Raw genomic sequence first — 23,650 nt, 5'->3', positions numbered from 1 at the left:
AAAAGAAAAAAGATCAAAAGAAAAGACAGGGTTGATAGGATGCTGCAATAGTAACACGAACATGTGATGTATAATAAACTAGCTCTTATGGCGTAAGTGATACTTTTATCATTTAAAAATGCATTTCTGTATTCAAGCAAGTGAGGATGAGATGTAAAGTACTTGCATGGTTTTATTTTTTTGTTTATGGAAATAGACTAGAACATAATGTCTTCTCTTTGAGTGCCCCTGTGCTCCAGGTAAAGAATATTCTTCTTCGAATGATGGTTCCTATATGTATCCCAATCATGGGTGCACATATGCGCCAGAAGGTTTTCTTAGCAGTCTCCGTTAACCTGTATGTGCATCATGTCTCCCCTCGTATTCCCAGCCGAGGGTATAATAGGCTGTGCGGGTCGACGCCTCTCCACTTCCCTCTTACTGCTCCGTGGAGTCAGAACCCATGTTCCTTCACACTGTTAGTTTTTTAACTAGAGAGTGACTTCTCTAGTTCGATTATCAGTCTTGTACTTGTGCTTCTGTTTTGTTTTTTGGTGGGTAGCATAGATAGTTGTATATCGTTATAGTTAGTGATAGTGAAACCCCATCTGGGGTAAGCTTTCCCTTCCCCCACCCTCCTGGGACTGCTCCATGCTCCGGGGTTTAAAAACTGTTCCTTGTCCCTGCTCATTCTCCATGAGCAACGAGCACCAGCAGTGTCTGTATTGTCTCAGGGAAGCTCACATTGCAGCTCGTTGCACGATTTGTAAATCTTTCCCAACTCAGACTGAGGAGTTCCGCCTCCAAAAATATCTAATGGAGGAAGCCATGAGGCCACATGCTCACTCGGATCCAGAACTGTTGGTGCCATGTCCGTCGCTGGCGGTGAGTACTCCTCCCAGCACTCCACTGGCAGTCAAGGAGAAGCCCAGGCATGAGCATAAGAAGCACTCTCATGGGCATAAGAGTAGGTCCCTGTCAAGGGCTGCTCCTAAGCGCATCGTTTCCTCCCCAAACCAGGTCGGGTGAGATGTCGCATATTGACTCAGTCGCACTGGTGTCCAAGCTTCCATGGTTGGAGGGATGGAGGGACCGACGGTCATCCCTATACCTGCCCACCCGGAGCAGTCACCAGCACACACACCGCCCATCCTGCTGCCACCTCCATACCAGCCAGAGCCACAGAAAACATGACTTCTGAGGGAAGATTGAAAAAATTGGGTTTATTTAATCTGGAAAAGAGAAGACTGAGAGGGGACATGATAGTTTTCAAGTACATAAAAGGTTGTTACAAGGAGGAGGGAGAAAAATTGTTGTTCTTAACCTCTGAGGATAGGACTAGAAGCAATGGGCTTAAATTGTAGCAAGGGAGGTTTAGGTTGGACATTAGGAAAAACTTCCTAAGCGCTGGAATAAATTGCTAAGGAGGTTGTGGAATCTCCATCGTTGGAGATTTTTCAGAGCAGTTTAGAGAAACACACCTCTCAGGAATGGTCTAGATAATATTTAGTCCTGCCATGAGTGCAGGGGACTGGACTAGATGACCTCTCAAGATAACTTCTAGTGGTATGATTCCCCATTGGGCCTGGTTTGCTACTATTTACATGAAAGACACCTACTTCCACATCAACATTCACCCGACCCACCAGAAATTTCTCCATTTCCAGGTGGGACGCTACCACTACCACTTCCAAGTCCTCCCTTTCAGCAAAGCAGTGGCTCCATGAGTCTTCACGAAGGTCTTCACTGTCGCGGGCAGCCCAAATGCACCGCCTCAACTATGTTGTATACCCCTACCTGGACAGCTGGCTCCTTGTCGCGCTATCCCGACAAGAACTCATCTCTGCCATCCTTGCCCTTCGCGCTCTCCTGACCACTCTAGGTATCTGCCTCAAGGAGGAGAAATCCATGTTCATACCTACACAATCAACTTTATTGGGGCGTGGCTTGACTCAATTGTGGCATGGGCCTTCCTTCCAGCAGACTGCTTCACAATGCTGACAGCCATAGTTGCAGAACTGCACCACAACCCACACACCATGGTCCACCCTTGCCTTTCCCTCCGGGGACATATGGCAGCCTTTATATCCATGACACTACATGCACATCTAGACATATGTTGCCTCCAATTCTGGATCCTCTCAATCTACAGACCCCACATGGACCATTTGGAGGCCAGAGTCACTATTGCCCAGGCGGTTCTGACCTCGCTTACATGGCGGACCAACTCTTCCAAGGTCGTGGTCGGTACCCCCTTCACCTCTCCCATCCTGCAGGCCACCATCACAACAGAAGTCTCCTTGGTGTTCAGGGGGTCCATCTAGACCATCACACAACCAGGGTGTCTGGATACCAAAAGAGGCCAGAATGCACATAAATGTGCTCAAACTGAGGGCAGTCCATTTTGCGTACTAGGTGTTTCTTCTTTTCATTCAATCCCACCACATTCAAGTATGTCCGACACCATCGCAGCGGTAGTGTACGTCAACAAGAAGGATGACACCAAGTCTCCCTCTCTCTGTTCAGAGTCCACCATCCACCTTTGGAACCAGTGCATCAAACACCATGTGAAGCTCCAAGTCATGTAGCTCCTGGGCACGCAAAATTCCCTGGCCAGCATGCTCAGCAGAACTCTCTACTTCAACCATGAGTGGGAATTGGACAATGCCACTCTTCACTACCTCTTCCTCAAATGGGGCACCCCACGCTGGGATCTCTTTGCCACTCACGAGAACTGCAAGTTGCCCCTTTATTGTTCCAGGGGAGCCATGGGGGAGGACTCGCAGGGTGACACTTATTCTCCTGCCCTGGACAGGTGACCTCTGCTATGCCTCCCCCCATTCCCATCCACCCGTAATGCAAGGTCCAATGGGACTGAGCTACCATAATACTCATAGCTCCATTCTTACCCAATCAGTTTTGGTTCACAGACCTCCTCAGACTCCCTACCTGAATACTGATCCGCTTCAGAACACTCACAGATCTCCTCACACAAGATCGGGGCCGAGTCCAGCATCCCAACCTGGGCCCTCTTCACTTTGCAGCCTGGTTTTTGCTTGAGGATTGGGGTAGACAATGCTTGCTCCACCTTGGTGCAACACATCCTTACCCAAAGCAAGAGGGCATCCACCAGAGCCTGCTACCAAGTTAAATGGAGACTATTCATCTCATGGTTTCACTGCTGTCAGCATCTATAGAGTACAATCTCCATAACTATCATTCTCAATTACCTCCTCAAGCTTGAGATATCAGGCCTTGCCTCAGTTCTATACAGATCTGTCTGGTAGCCCTTAATGCCTTTCTCTCCCAATGGAGGGGGTTCCTCTGTGTTTATGCACCCTACCACCATCTGCTTTATGAAAGGTCTCCTCAATACCTTCCCACCAGTACTCTGGTCCACATCCTGGTGGGACTTCAATCTCGTTCTCTCTGTCCTCACTAGAGCACCCTTCAAGCCAGTGGCAATGTGCTCCATCTCACATCTCTCCATGAAAGGCATGTTCTTAGTGGCCATTACCTCAGCTAAATGGGTCAGCAAACTGGCAGTCAGGATGGTTGACCCCCCCCCTCCACACACACACACACACACTGTATTCCACAAGGATAAAGTTTCCTTACGGCTACACCCTAAGTTCCTGCCAAAAGTGGTGTCAGAGTTCCATCTTAATCAGTGCATCCACCTCCCTGTTTTCTGTCCCAAACCACATGCCTCCCATGCACACAGGATGCTGCATTCCCTCAAAGTCAGCCATGTGTTGGTGTTTTGCCTCTACAGAACCCACGCCTTTCACGCATCGGCCAAAATGTTTGAAACCATTGCCAACCAGTCCATGAGTCAAGCTTTCTCCTCCCAGCGAATCTCCAAATGGATCTCTGGGTGCATCCATGAATGCTACACGCTATCCGATGTACTGCCACCTGATAATTACAGTACACTCTACACGAATGCACGCTGTCACATTGGTCTGTCTTGTGGACATCTCATGGCCAGACATCTGTTGAGCAGCAGCGTGGCACTCAGTACACATGTTCATATACCACTACACCATTGTCCAACGGGCGGCTGTGGACGCTGCAGTGGGCTGTGCCATACTGCAGACTACATTTCCTCATACAGCCTCGCACCCACCTCCACACTAATCACTCTTGCTACTCAGCCGTGTTTGGAATACCTATAGGGACTATCACTTGGAGAAGAGGAGGAGGTTACTTACCTGTAACTGGAGATTCTTCCAGATGTGTGGTCTCTATTTGTATTCCAATACCTGTCCTCCATCCTCTCTGCTGCGAACCTGCCTATTCAGGAGTAAGAGGGATCACTGGAGAGGCATCAACCCACACAGCTGATTATACCCTCGGCTGAGAGCACATGTGGGTCATCTGACACTGCTAAGAAAACCTTCCGGCGCATGGCACACATGTGCCCCCACGTTCGGAATACCAATAGGACCACACATCTTGAAGAACCTTCAGTTACAGGTAAGTAACTTCCTTTTTGGCTTATGGGAGAACAATTTATAACTAGTTTTCACTTACTTGACCTGCCCTGACATCCTGGCAGGTTTGAAATGTTGGTACTGTGTCTTGATTTCAGGAAATTCATTTTTATGGACTTGGATGCTGTAAGCACTTCAATAATTATCAAATAGTCAGAGTCCCTGCTGAGCTTTATAAGGAGGACTCCATTTTAATTTTAGTAAAACTTGGTGCTGCATTATGTTGACAGAAAGTTTGCCTCTACATTTTAACCACAAATGTCTTGGTGTAGTACAGGAAGTGCAGCACATTTATTAGCACTTCTGCCTTTTGTGATACTGCTTTATAGGAATGCTCTGCCTGGTGACACAGTTCTACTGTAGTGACCGTTATCTCTTTACCGAGAAGTTGAACACTCCAGTTCATTACAAATTCCAGCGGAGTGTCTGTGTGACTGTATGGCTTTTTAAAACCTATTGCCACACATTCAGGTTTCTTACCTTCAGTAGTTTTGGCTTTATTGCTTTTCTGAATCTGATTTGAGATTAGATGTGGTCTTCCAAATCTATAGTACTTGGACAAATGAAGGCTTAAAGTTTATATTTCCAACTAGACAGTGACGGAGTGGATGCTTCACAAAGGCATTCATCCTTGAGAAGTAATCGTCAAATTATTAAGCTAACATGAACATGAGAACTTCTAAAGATATTCAAAAGAATATGTAACAGCATTTTAAAGTGCTTCAGTAGGACTCTGTTTGAAGGACCTCTAGGGCTACGTTTTCCTGGAACTAAGAATGTGGAAAACTACCATTTGGGTTGAAAGAACAGGAGGACTTGTGCACCTTAGAGACTAACAAATTTATCTGAGCATAAGCTTTCGTGAGCTACAGCTCACTTCATCAGATGCATGCAGTGGAAAATACAGTAGGAAGATTGTATATACACAGAGAACATGAAACAATGGGTGTTATCATACACACTGTAACGAGAGTGATCAGTTAAGGTGAGCTATTACCAACAGGAGAGAAAAAAAACCTTTTGTAGTGATAATCAAGATGGGCCATTTCCAGCAGTTGACAAGAACGTGTGAGAAACTGGGGGGGAATAAACATGGGGAAACAGTTTTACTTTGTGTAATGACACATCCACTCCCCGTCTTTATTCAAGCCTAATTTAATGGTGTCCCATTTGCAAATTAAATTAGCCTTGAATAAAGACTGCGAGTGGATGTGTCATTACACAAAAGCTTATGCTCAAATAAATTGGATAGTCTCTAAGGTGCCACTAGTATTCCTGTTCTTTTTGCGGGTACAGACTAACACGGCTGCTACTCTGAAACCTGTCATTTGGGTTGAGTGTGCTATGGACCCGGAGGTGCACAAGTAATATAGAAGCTTTGATGGTGCTTGAGACACACTACCACTGTGCAGGCTGGAAGGAAATTGTTGTTTGTCTGGTATGTAGACTTGTCAACCAAGTGTGTCCTTGGGTGTGGCTTTTTCATAGCTATTCATAACAGCCTAGTCTTTCATGATTTTTAAACCATGAATGTGCTGATAAGACACTTACGTTGCCTATTAAACAGCAAACCACAGAATTCTTCGGAGTTTTTTAGTTCTCTTATGTAACTCATTTCTTAACTCTTTCCTAGCTCAATGTCAATTGCTGCAAGCCTTGTGAGTGAAGATACAAAGACCAAGTTTTTGAACAAAATGGGCCAGCTGACTACATCAGGTGCCATGTTGGCTAACGTGTTTCAGAGGAAGAAGTAAAATTTGGAAAAGAAATTCAAATAAACACTAAGATGGACCTCATGCAGACTGGTTCCTTGTACTTGAAGTTCTTGCCTTTTTATTTCCCCTGTCTGATGTTCTTGTAGTATAATTTTATTCTAACCTCCAAAGATATTTGCACTGCTTTTGAATATCGCTGTGTATCTGTTAATTTTTGGGTTAACTGTGGTTGATATAAAACTGAATTCATAGTCTGTACCAAGTCCCTGTTCTGTGTTCTTGTCTTTCCAGCATTTTTATATAGTGAAAGGTATTTTTTATTTTATTTTCTGACAAGATATCAGCAAAGTATTATACACGGAGCTATTACAATGGTACTTAAAATAATGTAAATTTGAAGTCATTGTCATAAAGTAATAAAAGTGGAGATTACTTATGTATTTAAATTATGAAAAAGTAGTGCAGAATTTTTTATGTTTCTAAAATGACAAGGAAGAGCCACCAGCACAAGTCTCTGCTTTTTGGATTGTGTTTTTGTAAGTACTGTACATTTCCAGTCTAGAGGAATTGGAGCACATAATGTATAGAATTACTTGCACTACATTGATCCATGGGAAACTTTCAGCATTTCAGATACTTCAGTGCATATTCTGTAAGTAGTTTATCAGATTCTCCAGATAAACCTCTTCTATCTGTTGAGGGGTTTTTTGTTTGTTTTTTTACTTTAACTGAAGCACTTTAACTATTAGTCTACCTACTGAAAGGCACATGCCCTGATGAAAGAAAGTAAATTGATGATCAAGATAAATCTGACCAAGTAGTCAAGCTAAAAGGGTCTGACTCTTCCAGGGTCTTGTAAGATCCTCGGGTCAGAGCCAATACACTGCACTAGAGACATCTACAGACAGAACCACCATACGCAAAAAAGCAATCTCCTCTTCCCCTCGCTGCACAGTAGTGTGCAGTCTGATGGCTAAAAGCAGTAATTAGACTGGTTAGCTTATCTAACCCTCAGTTCAGACTTTGGAAGAAAATATTTTAAATAATAAATTAATGAGAATTTGTGACATACAAAATGTCTCTAAAATATTCTCAAGTAGATTATGTACGTGTTTTTTAAAATCCGTATACCTATTTTTAGAGAATAAAAGCAATCTTTAAAAGCAGTGTCTTTAACAATTATTAGGGTTTTTTTTATCCCTTTGACGAACATTGACAAAAAAGCATCTTCACAAATTCCAAGTCTGTCCTTGCTCTTATGGACACTTCCCACTACATTTTGGTTAATGTAAGCGTCTGAATGTAAACTAAAGTGCACATGTCAAACAAAAATTCTAAATGGAAAAAGAGAGAGATTCTCTGAAAGGGTCACAATACCATTAGAATTTGACGTATTAACTTTTTTTGGCAATTGGGGAAGTGAAAGGAATGGATAGATAACGAAAGGATAGATTTCTGAAAGAGAATGTGAATGTAGTGCTCCCCAAGCACATAGCTAATACTCACTACTAATAGTCTTAACTACTTTGTATCTTTGCCTAATGGCACTGGATGCACATTGCCCAACATACTTGCAAAGTGAGAGCCTGCTACACCCATATCACAACAATCCTTTTTACACTGTACGAGAGGCCTTTTAACAGGCAGCTGAGTTCCTTCCCATAGCTTGTTACCATGAAATAACTATGCTCTTACACACTATCTGACTGTGAAATGATGAAGACGTTCCTGAAGAATTGGAAGTGGCTAACTTTCCTGTCAATTGTTCTGTTATAAATAAAGAGTTTTGCATATGAGCCTTGTATGTTTATTTCTAAGCATCACAAAGAAAGATTGCTACACCCAAAAGGCTGCAAGGAATCTCCTCAGTTTCCCTCCAATTTCTATTTTTTTTATACATACGTAGTGTGGTATGTGCATGTGTGTGTGTGCCTACCTACAGGCATGTGTACATAGTTAGATTACCTGATCTACAAAGTATGCCTGGCACAGATGTGGGCCTCATCTTGGAAAGACAGGAGATGGAAAGTCACACAGGAGTTGCTTTCCCATAGCAAAGCTCCACATTTGGAAAGACTGGAAAGGAATGGGGCACAGCTTGCAAGGTCCATCAAAGTCCTGAATGCTTCATGAGGTCCCAAGGACCCTTGTCAATTTATGTTTTACATCTAAGCAAATTCTAAGACTCGGGATCCATGTGCAACAATACTGGTGTAATTGGAGTCAAATGGAATGTTTGCGAATCATGAGGAATTACAGCCCTCCATATACAATCTAGTCAAGCACTAAGTAGTATTTTTATGGACTCTGTATGGATGACTGTAAGTAGGCTGGAGTCTGGGCAATACCAATACAATTAAGGGCGAAGAATTGAAGTTTTGTGACCACAGAGATAAGTCCGTGTGTGGTGGATGGGTATGCCTGTCAGGGCAGTGCTGTGGGTGCACACTTGCGATGTTTAAACTTGTCTGTAATTACACACCCACACACAAACCTGTTGAAAACATTCAAAGGTGCACAGTCAAACATTGAAAAGTTAGGAAATGACAAATTTAAGGTTGCCTGTGCATCCTTAAATCAGCCACGTGCATATGCATTCTGATAGTGTTTAATTATATGATCACACACTGTTTAATTATATGATCACGCAGCTCCCATTGGCTGGTAGGCAGGGAGTCTGCCTTAAGACTCGCTGCACCTGCCGTCGACTGGGAGCCACTGGAGGTAAGTAAGCCACACCCCAACCTCCATCCCTGTACCCCCTCCTGCACCCCAACACTCTGCCCCAGCCTGGAGCCCCCTCCTGCAGCCAAACTCCCTCCTAGAGCTTGCACCCCTCACCCCCTCCTGCACCCAGGCTCAGTCCAGAGCCTCCTTCCACACTGGGAACCCCTTGGCCCCATCTCAGAGCCCACACCCCCTCCTGAACCCCACTCCCCTGAAAGTGAGTGAGGGTGGGGGAAGAGTGAGCAATGGAGAGAAGGGGGATAGAGTGAGCAGGATGGGCCTCAGGGGAGGGGCAGGGTAAATCATGAGTTGCCCTGAGGTTCAAAAAGTGATCGTGTGTGTTAAAAGGTTGGAGACCACTGGTCTAGATAATACTTAGTCCTGCCATGAGTGTAGGGGACTGATGATGATTGGATGATGATTCGTTATTTACAATTTTTTTTTAGATCAGCCAGACAGTTAATCCATTTAATATGTGTGAAACTGATTCTGTATAGTGCTAATTTTTAAATCAGAATGTTATGCAGTAGTAAGTTAAATACCTTACAGAACTCCAGGTATATTATGGCACCAGTTACCTTTGTCAACCAAACCTATCTTTAAAACCCCCATCAAGTTCCACAAAGCCTACTTCCATTGAACCATGTTGATTGGCATTAATTATGCAAGCTCTTTGGGACATGGACTTTTTGTTCTGTTTGTACAGCTCCTAACACAACGCGGTCCTTTTAGGGTTGCTAGGTGTTTTACAAATGAACAATAAAAACAAACCTTTAAATCTTTATTGCTTCCATTCCACATCAGACTTCGCAGGATTTTGCTCAGGATTGATCTCAAGCTAACCAGCCTATAGATACACAGGTCATCCCATTAATCCTTTTAAAATATTGGCACATTCATTTGTTCCTGCAGTCTGGAACTTCCTCTGTATCCTACAATTTGTTAAATATCAACATCAATGAGTCAGAGAGCTCCTTGGTCAATTATTTTAAAACTCTTGGGTGCAAGTTATCTGGCCCTGCAGATTTAAAGCATTTGTTAGCCGTTGCTATTTAACCTCCTCTCTTGCTGCTGGAATAGTAATTATTTCAATTAGCATTGCAAAGATACAAATAAAGAGTACATATTTTTGAATGCTTTTGACTTTTCTACATTGACTATTTTACCATCCCTGTCTAGTAACAGACCTATTTGGTTAGCACAAAACAAATATAATTAGGTCATGATCAGCTGCACCTTGGCAACCACAGATTTTTAGTTCTGTGATCATTTTATTTGTTAGAATGAGATCTCATATAGAATTACACATACTTGGTTTGGAAAAGGTACCTATAATGTTTAGACATTCCAAGGAAGTTTTTACCAGAGGCAGTATGAGGCCTTGGAACCCAAGAGTCAAGTCTCACCATTACTTTGTCAGCAAATATCTGAAACCCACTGACAAAGCATTCCATTCCCCTCTAATGCTAGTCTAAATAGAGCAGTGATACTCAGAACTGAGGCTTGGGAGCCAAAAGTGTCTCTTTAATGTGTCTCCTGTGGCTCTTTATAGCACATAATATTGAAACACTCTGTGATTTAATTATTAACCAAAGCTATTATATATATATATGTTAAATGAAACAATGAATTCATGCTACTGTGGCTTTTTTGGGTAATGTTGATCGCTAATTTGGCGTCTGAACCACTGAGGTCTGAGTATCACTGACATAGAGTAGTAGGATGTCATCTTCTATCAGTTACTGTTAGCTCATGTGGCAAAGATATGTGTGAAGAATCTGAAGTTCCCAACCCTGCTGATGACCCAGGGGGGTGTCAATATAATAGCACATTATGGAATTTCTATTTTTCAGGTTGTTTTTCTAAATCCCTAGGAAATTACATACACACAAATACTTTAAGAGAACATTAAGGATGCAAAGTCAAGCATTGAAAAAACTAGGAAATTCCAGAATTAAGGCTGCCTCTGCAACCTTAATTCTGCCCCTTTGTGCATACACATTCTGATAGTCTTTAATTACATGATCACATATTACATTTTCCACAGGATTCCTGCCTCATTCAGTGCACAGGATAAATCTGCTCTGGAGATGAATCAGAACTTGCAGTAATGGAGATTTATCTATAGAACTTCTACCTGGTATGTTGCAGAAGTTGGAAGGTGTAGTGAATGAGGCAGGGGATTATAGGCAGAGAACTGACAGTCTCATGATTAAGGCAGTTAAATGCTGCCATAAAGAATTATTTTCTAAACCTGGTTGTGACACAGAGTTCCGATTTGATGCTAAACCAGTCACTTAAACCTAGGGTGACCAGATGTCCTGATTTTTGAGTCTTTTTCTTATATAGGCTCCTATTACCCCCCACCCTCTCTCCTGATTTTTCACACTTGCTGTTTGGTCACCCTACTTAAACCTAACTTTTCACTTGTGGTCACTAATCGTGTGTTCCTCATTTTCTGGGTGCCTGATCCCAGGGTCTGATTTGCAGAAATGCTGAACATTCACAGCTGCAACTGAAGTCAATGGGAGCTGTGCTTTGAACATATAAAAAGTGCTATATAATGCTGTATATTTTGAAAAAATCTTGTATACTTTTGACCTCTCTGTGCCTCCTGTCTATAACATGAGGGTAATACCCCATTCATCTCACACAGGTGTTGTGAAAATAAATGTATTATGTTTGTGATGCACTCAGATACGGTAGTAATGAGCGCCACAGAAAAAAACGTGGAAATTAAGTCTTTATTCAGAGCAGTGTTTGAATAGTGTGCAGTAAATAATGCATTCCATCACAGAACCAGAAAATAAAATACAGAATAGTTGCGCCTTAATTGAGAGCAATGTCCCTTCAGTGCATTGACTGAGACAGGGTACCTGTGGAAGAAATAGTGTGTGATCATATAATTAAACACTATCAGAATGCATATGCACGTGGCTGATTTAAGGATGCACAGGCAACCTTAATTTTGTCATTTCCTAACTTTTCAATGTTTGACTGTGCACCTTTGAATGTTTTCAACAGGTTTGTGTGTGGGTGTGTAATTACAGACAAGTTTAAACATCTCAAGTGTGCACCCACAGCACTGCCCTGACAGGCATACCCATCCACCACACACGGACTTATCTCTGTGGTCACAAAACTTCAATTCTTCGCCCTTAATTGTATCGGTATTGCCCAGACTCCAGCCTACTTACAGTCATCCATACAGAGTCCATAAAAATACTACTTAGTGCTTGACTAGATTGTATATGGAGGGCTGTAATTCCTCATGATTCGCAAACATTCCATTTGACTCCAATTACACCAGTATTGTTGCACACGGATCCCGAGTCTTAGAATTTGCTTAGATGTAATTTGCTTGCAGGCAGGAGCAGCGCGCAGAGAGAGATTCGGGGCCACGGGGCTGCAGTGGCCACTTCTGGGAGCAGTGTGGGGCCAGGATAAGTGGGGAGTCTGCCTTAATGGCAGCCACGCTATGCTGCTGCTGGAAATCACGATCAACAGGGAGATCCTCTAGGATCGACCAATCGATCGTGATAGACCGGTTGGTGACCACTGATCTACACCATTCCTGACAGGCGTTTGTCTAACCTGCTCTTAAAAATCTCCAATGATGGAGATTCCACGACCTCCCTAGGCAATTTATTCCAGTGCTTAACCACCCGGACAGTTAGGAAGTTTTTCCTATAGTCCAACTTGAACCTCCCTTGCTGCAATTTAAGCCCCCTGTTTCTTGTCCTATCCTCAAAGATTAAGAAGAACAATTTGTCTTCCTCCTCCTTGTAACCACCTTTTATGTACTTGAGTACAGCTCTAGGCTTTTCTGTATTCTCCCCACCACTACACGCTACATATTACCACAGCTACCAGTTGGTGGGGTTGGAGGGGTGCTCCCCTGTTATTAAAGCTGTAAAGGAGCTGTGCTGCCAGAGGAGGTGTGGTCTTTTGTATGGATGGCCCTGACTTCCCATGCACCCCTTGTCATCTGCTAGGTTTGTAGCTGGAATCTGCAGCCTCTTCCACTAAGGGGAAAATCTCACCTCCTGGCAGGATAGTATGGGGGAATCTCCAAGAGGGGAACCCTCTCAGAAGATTTCTTCCAACATTTGTAATGTGAGAGGAAGCAAACTGGCCCATACATGTATAACAAGAAAAAGCCTCAAGTCCCTTGCATAGGCAGATGCCTATTAATACTATCACTTTAAATACTTTCCTGAATACAACATTGTCACAATATATTTGAGCTCTTCTACTACAAGAAATCGAGTTGGATCCCTAGGTCCTGGCACCTGCTGTGTTCCAGAGTCAGGAGAAGAAAATCTTTGATTCCCAAAGACAGGTATTCCATAAACTCCATTGGGAGCTAGAATGGAGCCAACAATAGAATGGCATTTCCATAGCATTTCTGGTTAGTGTATCTTAAATTACTATTATATGTTAAACATTAGCCAAATACAAAAGAAGAGTGTTGCCTAAAGCATAATATTGTGCATTAAAGCTGGAGGTGAACCGTATTTGCTGACCAGCTGCGAGGAGCTCATGGTCCCAGCCATTAATGTCTAGTAAATAGCCTGCAATGAGATAATTGCTGTTATAAACTGGAAGTGGGGAGAAATAGGTGAAGATTTTGAAACAATAGGGTTTCCATTGAATAGGGTATCCCTAGAGAATAAATGTTCTGCACTACTTAGTCAAAATATGTGACTCATCTTCATATTCACTGTTCGTTTTGTTTTGTTTTTTGTTTTTTTTTTCATTTTTACTACTCAATTGATGTTAGATCATAATTTTAATGTTATTCTTTGTATGTAATTGATTGAGGAAACTAAGGAGTATGGGGGCCAGCACAGACCACTGGGTGGCTTTGGAGATGAGTAAAGGGATGTGTAGCTTTCATTGTGGCAGGTTGTTGCTCTAGACCAGCCCAGTTGAAATAACTGTAACCACCCAAAATCTAGTGTCAAATGAGTTAGTCATCTCAGTCTTCTTTCTTGTTGAATCCATATTGAAAAAAATCACTATCACAAACAGGCTCAATACTACATGGGCATGGAAACTGATCTACCCTCACATCTTGAAAAAATCTAACCCCCAGATCAGAACTGAGGTATATTAGCTGAGCACTATAACAGAGCTTCCATTATTGTATCCAGTGCTGTTCTTGTTCTTGTTGAATAAAGAATTTCAGCCTCCAAACTTTTTTTGTCATCAATTTTGGTCTCCAAGATCACGTTGGTACCTCTTAGGAACACTAAAAATGTTAAAAGTTAAAAATTAACCAACAATTAACTTTTCCTACCAGGAATACTTGGGTATTGTTATAGCCTCAAAGTTCTGAGTGCTAAGTTATCAGTTATGCATGCCAGTATGTTTTCTTTAAATAAATACTTCACATGTTAGCAGCAAATGATTGCAAGAATTTATGTCTTTAAGAGGGCTGCAAACATCATTTTATTGACACAGTTAACTCTAATATGTTCTTGTGATGTTGTTGAAAACATGTCAGGTGTAAGCCACCCTATGAATAATTTACAAACTCTTGTTATAAAAATTACTCTAATGGTAATGAAAAATATCTGTTCTGTTTAAAATTGGAAGGAGAGACAAGGTGGTTGAGGTAATTTCTTTTATCTGGACCAACTTCTGTTGGTGAAAAACACAAACTTTCAAGCTACACAGAGATCTTTGAGAATGTAATAGCCTGGGAATAACATGGATACACTAACACTCCAAATCAAAATCCTAAAGTAAATTGGACAGAGCAACATTTACTTCACAACAAGGAAAAAATCTTTTCAAGTTGTTCTTCTTGTGACACCTCAATATTCACCACTGTCATGTAATTAGGATATGTTTTGTACAAAGTATGCCTTGTGAGGTATCATTCTAAAAGTCTTGGTCTGCTAGACAGTTATATCTCATTTGGATTGTATGTACTATTGTCATATGTGAAGTTATGAAGTTTGGCGCTGTGTGTTACTGAAACATGTTGAGGTTGGGAACACCCACAAGCAGCCTTTCGGGTTCAACAGTAAACAGGCCAAACAATGTTAATGGCTTATTGAGGAAATGCACACAAGCACAAGGATTGCCCCAGAAACTGTGTACAACCGAAACCTCTCAGAAATAGCACTACACAATGGGAACTGTTTGACCCAGGTCACAGCAAAAGAGCTTTCTAGCAAGTGGGAAGAAGATATAAAAGGGGGGGGAATGACATCCTGAGGGGACCTCACTCTCCCTACAACAACACACCTGGGAACACCTGAGGAACAAGGACTGAACAGGGGGGAAGTGATGGTCCCAGGCTAAGGGATTTCTAGCCTGTGTATGAAAACCCAGGAAACCCACGCTGGAAAGCCAAGACAGCTTGTGCCTGAAGAATCCGCCATCCTGTTTATCACTCAGGGTGAAAATTTGCTAATTCATAACCTAACTATCTAGTGTGTTAAGATCAGTTTGCAGTTTTGTTTATTTACTCAGTAATCTCTTTGATCTGTTTGCTATCATGTATAATCACTTAATCTATCCTTTTGTAGTTAATAAACATATTTTATGTTTTAATCCAAACCAGTGTGTGTTTGACTAAGGTGTCTGGGGAAAATTTCATCTTGGTTACCACAAGTGTGCATAGTCCTCTTCACATTGAGGGAGAAGCGAACTGGGTGTTAAACCCATATACTGGCCAGAATTGACCAGGGCAGAGACTCCCTGCCCTGAAGAGTTTATAGTCTCAAAACCCTCCAATTCTGCAAAGATTACACATGCAGGAATGGTATCTAAAGAGACATGATGGAAGTATAATGCCCATTTTACAGATGGACAACAGAGGAATTAAGTGATATTCCCAAAATGACAGTATATTTGTGACAGAGCTGGGAATTGAATCCCGAGCTCTAGAATCCCATTGCTGTGCCTTAATTACAGGACCAACTTTATCTTCACTTTTATGCTAACAATTTTTTGATGAGAGAAAGAAAAATGGCACATTTTGCCCCACAGATTAATCATTCTTTACCAAAACTCCTTGAAAATAGGAGCCATGTTTTCCTCTAATATTGAGATTTCATTTTCAGCTCCTTTAAAAGCTTTTAATACTGTGTTTACTGTTGTGCTCCTAGATTTAAACTATTTGTGTCAGTGTATAATTTTTATTTCTCCCTCTCTCTCTCTCGCCTCTTCAAGATGAAAGATGGTAAAGAGAGGGTAACCTGAATGGTTGAAGTGATCAGCTGTTAAAATGTTTCATAAATTAGATTTCATGGTATGACAGATCTCACAAAGGAAAAGGTTTTGATAACAGGGACCAAATAAGCTCTCATGCTTCTGCCATATCCTTGGTGAACAAAGTGCTAACCCAAATCCCTTAATTTAATATATAAAAAAAAGCACATCTTCAGCCATACTCCATGTTTTCCTGCTTGGAGGATGCAATCAAGCCAAGTTCCTACATATGGGTTTGTTATAGATCATCATTTAATTTTGTTGGCATCCCTTTGATCACTTCCCTATAAAAACGTTCCTTGACATTAATAGCTTGGCTATGACTGCCATTGTTCTTGGGGGCTAGGTTTGCTACTGGGAGATACTTGTGAGCCATATTTCCTGGTGATTTATAGCCTCTATACTTCACTTGTGATGTCCTTTATTGGTATGTGCATTTGCTGCATGTGCCTCTAGTCTGTTTATCCCATAAAATTTATATTAAAAGCTGGTATTGGTATTCTCAAAAAAAAAGTGGGGGGGCTCTATTAATAAAATTTGAAAAAATGTGAATACTTGAAAATAACATTCCAGCTTTTTTGATAAAGGGAAAGGAAGAAGCTATTAAAGATTTACAAAACTATAACCTACCTGACATCTGTTTCTTCCCACTTTCAAGTAAGAAAGCTGTCTTTTGTTGTGGTTAGTCTTTTTTCAGATTCCCAGCACCAGCATAATGGCATCTGTCATAAATAAAGGGAAGGGTAGCCACCTTTCTGTATACACTGCTATAAAATCCCTCCTGGCCAGAGGCAGCATCCTGTTACCTGTAAAGGGTTAAGAAGCTCAGCTAACCTGGCTGGCACTTGACCCAAAGGACCAATAAGGGAACAAGATATTTTCAAATCTTGGCGGGGGGGGGAGAAAGGCTTTTGTTTGTGCTCTTTGTTTACATTTTGTTCTCTCTTGGGACTGAGAGAGGTCAGACAGAAATCCATCTTCTCCAACCCATCCTAATCCAAGTCTCCAATATTGCAACCAGCATAGGTAAGCCAGGTAAGGCGGATTAGTTTATTTTTTGTTTTATGTGAATTTTCCCTGTATTAAGAGGGAGGTTTATTTTGTTTTCTGTAACTTTAAGGTTTTGCCCAGAGCGGGATCTTCTGTGTTTTGAATCTGAATACCCTGTAAAGTATTTTCCATCCTGATTTTACAGAGGTGATTCTTTTACCTTTTCTTTAATTAAAATTCTTCTTTTAAGAACCTGATTGATTTTTCATTGTTTCTAAGATCCAAGGGTTTGGGTCTGTGTTCACCTGTACCAATTGGTGAGGATTCTTATCAAGCCTTCCCCAGGAAAGGGGGTGTAGAGCTTGGGGGGGATATTTTGGGGGAAGACATCTCCAAGTGGTCTCTTTCCCTGTTCTTTGTTTTAAACGCTTGGTGGTGGCAGCATACTGTTCAAGGACAAGGCAAAGTTTCTACCTTGGGGAAGTTTTTAACCTAAGCTGGTAAGAATAAGTTTAGGGAGTCTTTCATGCAGGTCTCCACATCTCTACCCTAGAGTTCAGAGTGGGGAAGGAACCCTGACAGCATCCTTCGAAACTAGAACTATTTACCCGCATTTATAGTTCATTAGAGAGAGAATTTTATATTTAAAAAATAGAATATTAGCACTACATTAGACTGAAACATAATATATACTCACAATAAGGCAGAGTTAAAGTTGTGCATTCAACTTTACCTTTAGCATTTCATGATTTTCTAACCTTAACCATGCGATCTTAACACAGTACTTAATAGTTCTAAGACATGCGTCTTTGGGGGGGGGCAAAAGCAGAAGCCATTTCACTGTACAGTCAGTTGTGAAGGCATGCCTAGAGCTGGGCTTTTTCTGTGGAAATTTTCAACAATTAAATAGTTAATTTTGGTGTGAAAACGCAACAGAAATTTTCTATTCAGAAGGGTTACCACAGTGCCTTAAGGGAGGGTCCAGTTCAGATGCCTCATGTCCCATTCTCCTGTGTGTGCTTAATTCTCGGGCCAGACTACATTTCGCATGATGCACCACAGTCTCATCTTTTACCATAGTGCATGAAGGGAGTCCCACAGCAACCGTGGATCACTGGAGATGTAGGCTGTCTGAGGCATCCAGACTATAGTGGAGAATAGACGCATGCGACATCATGGCAGCATTTCTGAATTGAAGTTTTGATTTGGGGGTATTTGGGTTTTTTGACAAAATTTTCTACAGAAAGTGGACATTTTTTAAAAATTGTATAGTTGTGAACTCTATTTTCAGTCAAACAGTTTTGGTGTAAAACTTTTGACCAGCCCTACCTAGAACATCTATGGCTAACATTATCATTTAAGCTTTGACAAAACTTCCTACTATACATTTGCCAGTTCTTATTTTTCAGACCTTCATAATTGGATTTCCAAGGCTCTACTGCACTATACAGTCAGTAAGAAGACACCAAGTGATTCACTGGGGTTTGGATCAGTTTCATAGCATGTAAATCAGAAACAAATGCCTTCACTCAAGCTTTCAAGAAATAATTGACCTTCACATGGAGACAAAAGTTGCAGGCGTGGAGTGGAAATTTCATCCCCAAAGATGAATGTTTCAGGAGGAAACAAGCATCTGTGCAGAAGAATTATAATAGAAACTGTTTTGCAATTCTGGGCATCCTAAAGTCCTTCTGGCTTTCTCCTGTAAATCTGTAGCCTGAATCAGCAGTTAGTAATAAACAGTGCTTACAGTTTCAGTATTGTGCATGCAAGTAAAAAGAGGAAGGAACTTAACCGATTGTTCTATTTAAGAGCATAGGCGTGGGAAGTAGGGGTGTGGGGGGTGCTGCAGCACCCGCAGGTTTTATGTGGAGTCCTGGCTGGTGGCCCCGCTCCGGGCTGCAGGGGGTGTTTTGCATCCCGGCTGCTGGCCCCGCATCCTGGGGTCCAATCTGCCACGCCCAGCCACACACGCAGGGACCCGCATCCTGGCAGCCAGCCCCACACCCAGGGGTCCCAGCTTCCAGCCCCGTGCCTGGGGATCCCAGCTGCCGGCCCCGCACATGTGGAGGCCCGGCTGCTGGTCCTGCACACGGGGCTCTGCTACTGGCCCCATGCCTGTCCCAGCCATGGCTCCAGCCTCGACCCTTATCCCTGTCTGTGTCTTCCCCTCTGGGAGACATGGCCCTGCTCCTGGCCTCAGCTCGGGGGGGGACCAAGGTAAAAAGTTTGGGAATAGTTTTGCTGGCTTTCAGCACCCCACTATAAAAAGCGTTCCAGTGCCACTGTTTAAGAGCAGCATTTCTGTGTATCTTAAATATGATCATTTAAAAATATCCATACAATGCAGAAGACTGAAGATTTCCAGCATGAGGAGTGTGCACAGCTTCTTCAGAAGAATTTTCACCCATTACTGTGATTCTGTTCTGTTAGTACCATTCCAGAATACTTTCCATACAAATAAGCCATTCTTAGTGATCAGCTATCTCTTTTACCAACTTTACAACCCAGACCCCAACAGGTCTTCCCTGACAGCTAGCTGGGAGGGGGAGAGACTTTGGATGTGTTTATGTAAATACAGTTTTCTTCTGCTCTACTTACATATTTAGCAGATACAGCAATGTCAAAGTGATCAACTTTGGCTGGTGTTGGGTACAAATCACCTTAGTACTGAAGGTAGGGGTAGTGAAATATGGTTACCAGTGTTGTAATTATTGTAGGAATACAGGAAAGCAGGACTGTGCTTAACCTGTCACAAATGAGGGGGCCACCCTCAGTTGAAAGAACCTTGTTAAGCCAGGGGCTCGAATGTCAGAGCCTTGTGAAAATAAGAGGGGTGGGGACAGGCAGCTGGTGGAGAGGTGCAGGGAGAGTAGTGAGCAGGTGGGAGCAGCAAGGAGCCAAATGGCAAGAGTGGCCTGTGAGTGGCCAGCAGGGTGGTTGGCAAAGAGGGGTGGCAAGTGAGTGCCCAAGCAGCGGAGCGAGTAAAGTGCCACTTTACCCAACTGTGGGGGAGGTAAACTCTGCAGATGCACCACTGAGCTCTGGGTCTGCACTGACCAAGGACAGGAACTGTGAGTGGGGTGCAGAGAAGGGTCAGGTATGTGAAAGGGACTTTTGGGTTGCTGTACTTAAAAACCTGAGTGGAAAAGGATGCTGCCCAACTTACTTGGGTCTTTTACTCATAGTTTATGTTTATGAACCCTGGTTGTGGTGCTTCCCAAATTAATGCTGAGTTACTGCCCCTCCTTTTATTAAAAGTTTCTTTTCTATGCTCAGACTCTGTGCTTGCGAGTGGGGAAGTATTGCCTCTCAGAGGTTCCCTGGTGTGGTGTGTTACCCAGGTTACTGGGTTGGGGCTCGATCCGGTTCTGTGTTGTATCAATGGAAAGGAACCCCTAGATATTGAACCCGTCTCTGGTTGCTGCTGGCTCCACCTGGCAGAAGGGTTACAAATACATTACTTTGTAAAGCTCTTGTGTGTGTGTGCTTGGCAAAGTACAAACACAGATGGAGAATATGTCCCTGTCCCAACACACTCCTGAACTCATCATCGGCAATCTCTCAGTTTGAGGGTGTTCTCTACCATGGATTTACATATGGGTCCTGAGATTCATAGATATTAAGGTCAGAAGGGACCATTATGATCATCTAGTCTGACCCCCTGCACAATGCAGGCCACAGAATCTCACCCACCCACTACTGCAATAAACCTCTCACCTATGTCTGAGCTATTGAAGTCCTCAAATCATGGTTTAAAGACTTCAAGGAGCAGAGAATCTTCCAGCAAGTGACCCATGCCCCATGCTACAGAGGAAGGCAAAAACCCCCAGGGCCTCTTCCAATCTGCCCTGGAGGAAAATTCCTTCCTGACCCCAAATATGGCAATCAGCTGAACCCTGAGCATGTGGGCAAGATTCACCAGCCAGACACCTCAGGACTCCAATCGTGGAACCCCATATCCACCCCCAGAACATTTCCTGGCAGGTCGGCTGCCTGCTGAAAGAAAGTTCTTTCTTTTTCTCTCTCTCTTTTCAAGGGCAAGGTGCTGCTCCTCGAAGCGGGCCACTGCCTGATGGAGAATGCGCTGCCATTGAGGTCAGTTTGTGGCTTGCTCCTCCCAGCTTGCGATGTCCATATCAGTTTTCTTGAAATTCACTTTCAATGTGTCTTTGAAGCGTTTTCTCTGACCACCACAGGGTCTCTGACGAGGGGTGAGCTGAGAGTAAAGGGTTTGTTTTGGGAGGTGATAATCTGGGATCCACGCACAATGTCCAGCCCAGTGGAGTTGATGCATAAGAATCATTGCTTCAATGCTGGTGACATTGGCTTGTGTAAGGATGCTGGGATTAGTGCAGCAATCTTGCCCTTTGTTGCGAAGGATGTTCCAGAGGCATCATTAGTGGTACCTCTCCAGACTCTAGAGGGGCTGTCAGTAGGTCACCCAGGATCCAGTGCGCAAGTGCTTCCTTTGGGAGACTGCTCCGACATGTTTTCATGGACCATGACCTAAGGAAGGATGCTAAGATTCAGGTCTATAAGACAGTTGTCATCCCGACACTTCTCTATGGATGTGAAACCTGCGTGACTCTTGAACTAGACTGTGTGAAAGGGTGCAGTGTACACCCAAATTCTATTAGAATTTTAGAATCAGATATCATGTCACTGAGAATGCAGGGGATGTATAATATGTACATGCACACAGAGAGATGGTGTATCAAGTGTTCAGTAGGCTCAAAAAAGGATTAAACAGATAGATAATGACACCACCCACAGTTACATTAGCTAGCATTTTAACAAATATGAGGGATATTTAAAGCATAGGCCAAGCACTAAATGATAAGTTTAGAAAGAAACTGTCTCCATAAGTGGGTGTGATTGTGCCCTACAGGGTTTCTTGCACCTTCCTCTGAGGCATATGGAACTGGTGGTTACTGGCAACATTGGACAAGATGGAGCAATGGTCTGATCTGGTATAACCATTCCAGTGTACCTAGTGACCAGGCCTAGCATCTTAGGTGGCAATTTTATTACAGCCCAAGTATTGAACGGGCTGGGAAAGTGAGCTGCTTTCTCACCCCAGAGTTAGCTTCACCTGGCACAGGATGGAGGCACAAGGGTAAGAATCATACCCTGCTGCTGCCTTTACTATACTGACAGATGTATGGAGAGCAAAGGTGGGTGAGGTAAATAGCTCTGTGTAGCTCAAAAGCTTGTCTGTCACCAACAGAAGTTGGTCCAATAAGACATATTGCCTCACCCACCTTGTCTCTCTTGTGTATATAATGCAGAAAGAGCAGACTTTGGTCTCTAGATGCGTCGAGCCAGCCCTTTTTACAAGCACTGAAATGTAAAAGTAAATTCAAGATTCCTGGGATTAGCAGGGAGGGGAGTGACCCTAAATCATTAGAAATCGCTATTGTTTAGAGAGGAATACCAATGTATTTATGTCGCCACCTGCACTGTTATTGCTATGTGCCTTTGGGTGCTGAGGTTGTGTGATTTCAAAAGAAAGCTGTGTCATGCATGAAGCCTTTCTCCGGATTAGAACACTGTGAGGAAAAACCTAATGGCCCATTTTCTCCTCACACCCAGGGCTGTTTGAAAGGGTAATTCATCTGTGGAGGAAACAAAGAATAGTGGCACAAGCAAAGAGCACCGTTTCCCTTTGTGTCTGATTTTTTGTAGGTGTGGAATAACCTATAAAGCTATGTTTCTTCTGGTCATGGGCCAAATCTAAATACCCAAGAAAAAGAGCAACTTCCTGATTAGATCATCTTAGAAACTTGTTCCCCACCTCCACCTGCCCTTGTGCAGCGCATATACACAGAAAGACAGCACGGCTGAAGATGCTTCCCACTGGTTTAAGGAGTTTGTTGCTGATAAAGAGGAGAGGGGAGTTGCAGTATGGTGGATTTAATGCCTATCTGGTGTAATTTTCACAGAGCCAGAGGCAAAGGGCAGGAATTTGCTGGGTCCACTGAGGGCAAGTTGCAGAAGGCAGTGTGAGGGGGGGTAGAAGGGCAGTTTCAGGAACTAGTGGAAGGGAAGGGGCATCAGGAAATTTCTGGATGGGGGGGGGCGGGCGGAGGAACTGGGAAAGAACAGGGCAGTAGGATGTTGCCAGAGGTAGTCGAAGGAAGGGGACAGCAGGTTGCTTGAGAGATTGAAAGGAAAGGAGCAGCAGGAAACTTCAGGGTCAAGCAGGATTCAGTGGAAGGGAGGAAGCAAGCAGGAGGTTGCAAGAAGCAATGGGAGGAGAGAAATTATAAGATAGAACAAGAGGGAAGCAGGGCTCGAGCAGTAGGCAGTGGAGTGGACTTGGGGAGGGAGCACTATCACCAGGAAGAAGGACCACAGGCTTCATGACTAAACTTCTTCTAACAGGGGGCGGGGAGAGGAAAGGGAGGGACAAGAAAGAAAAAAAAACCTGCATGTCAAGTCCTGAGGAAATGCTGTGGGGACTGCAGCCAGACTTTTTTTTTTGGTATGTTTGTTTTCTCCCCTCATGTAACT

General features: G+C 43.0%; 1 protein-coding gene across 3 annotated transcripts in view; it reads left to right on the top strand.

The window, feature by feature from the left end:
* Positions 1-7,986, top strand: part of RELCH (RAB11 binding and LisH domain, coiled-coil and HEAT repeat containing) — a 122,147-nt gene extending 114,161 nt beyond the window's left edge. For all 3 annotated transcript variants that reach the window (XM_084618704.1, XM_084618703.1, XM_084618705.1), the window contains one exon: positions 6,109-7,986. In XM_084618704.1, the coding sequence (XP_084474830.1) occupies positions 6,109-6,229 (121 nt within the window). In that variant the 3' untranslated portion in view covers positions 6,230-7,986. The remainder of the gene's footprint in view (positions 1-6,108) is intronic.
* The last annotated feature ends 15,664 nt before the right edge of the window (positions 7,987-23,650 follow it).

The sequence above is a fragment of the Lepidochelys olivacea genome (assembly GCF_965140295.1).
Source record: "Lepidochelys olivacea isolate rLepOli2 genome assembly, chromosome: 2".
NCBI classification, from domain to species: Eukaryota; Metazoa; Chordata; order Testudines; family Cheloniidae; genus Lepidochelys; species Lepidochelys olivacea.
The sequence above is the reverse complement of the archived record's forward strand: the minus strand, read 5'-3'. Positions and strand labels throughout refer to the sequence as shown.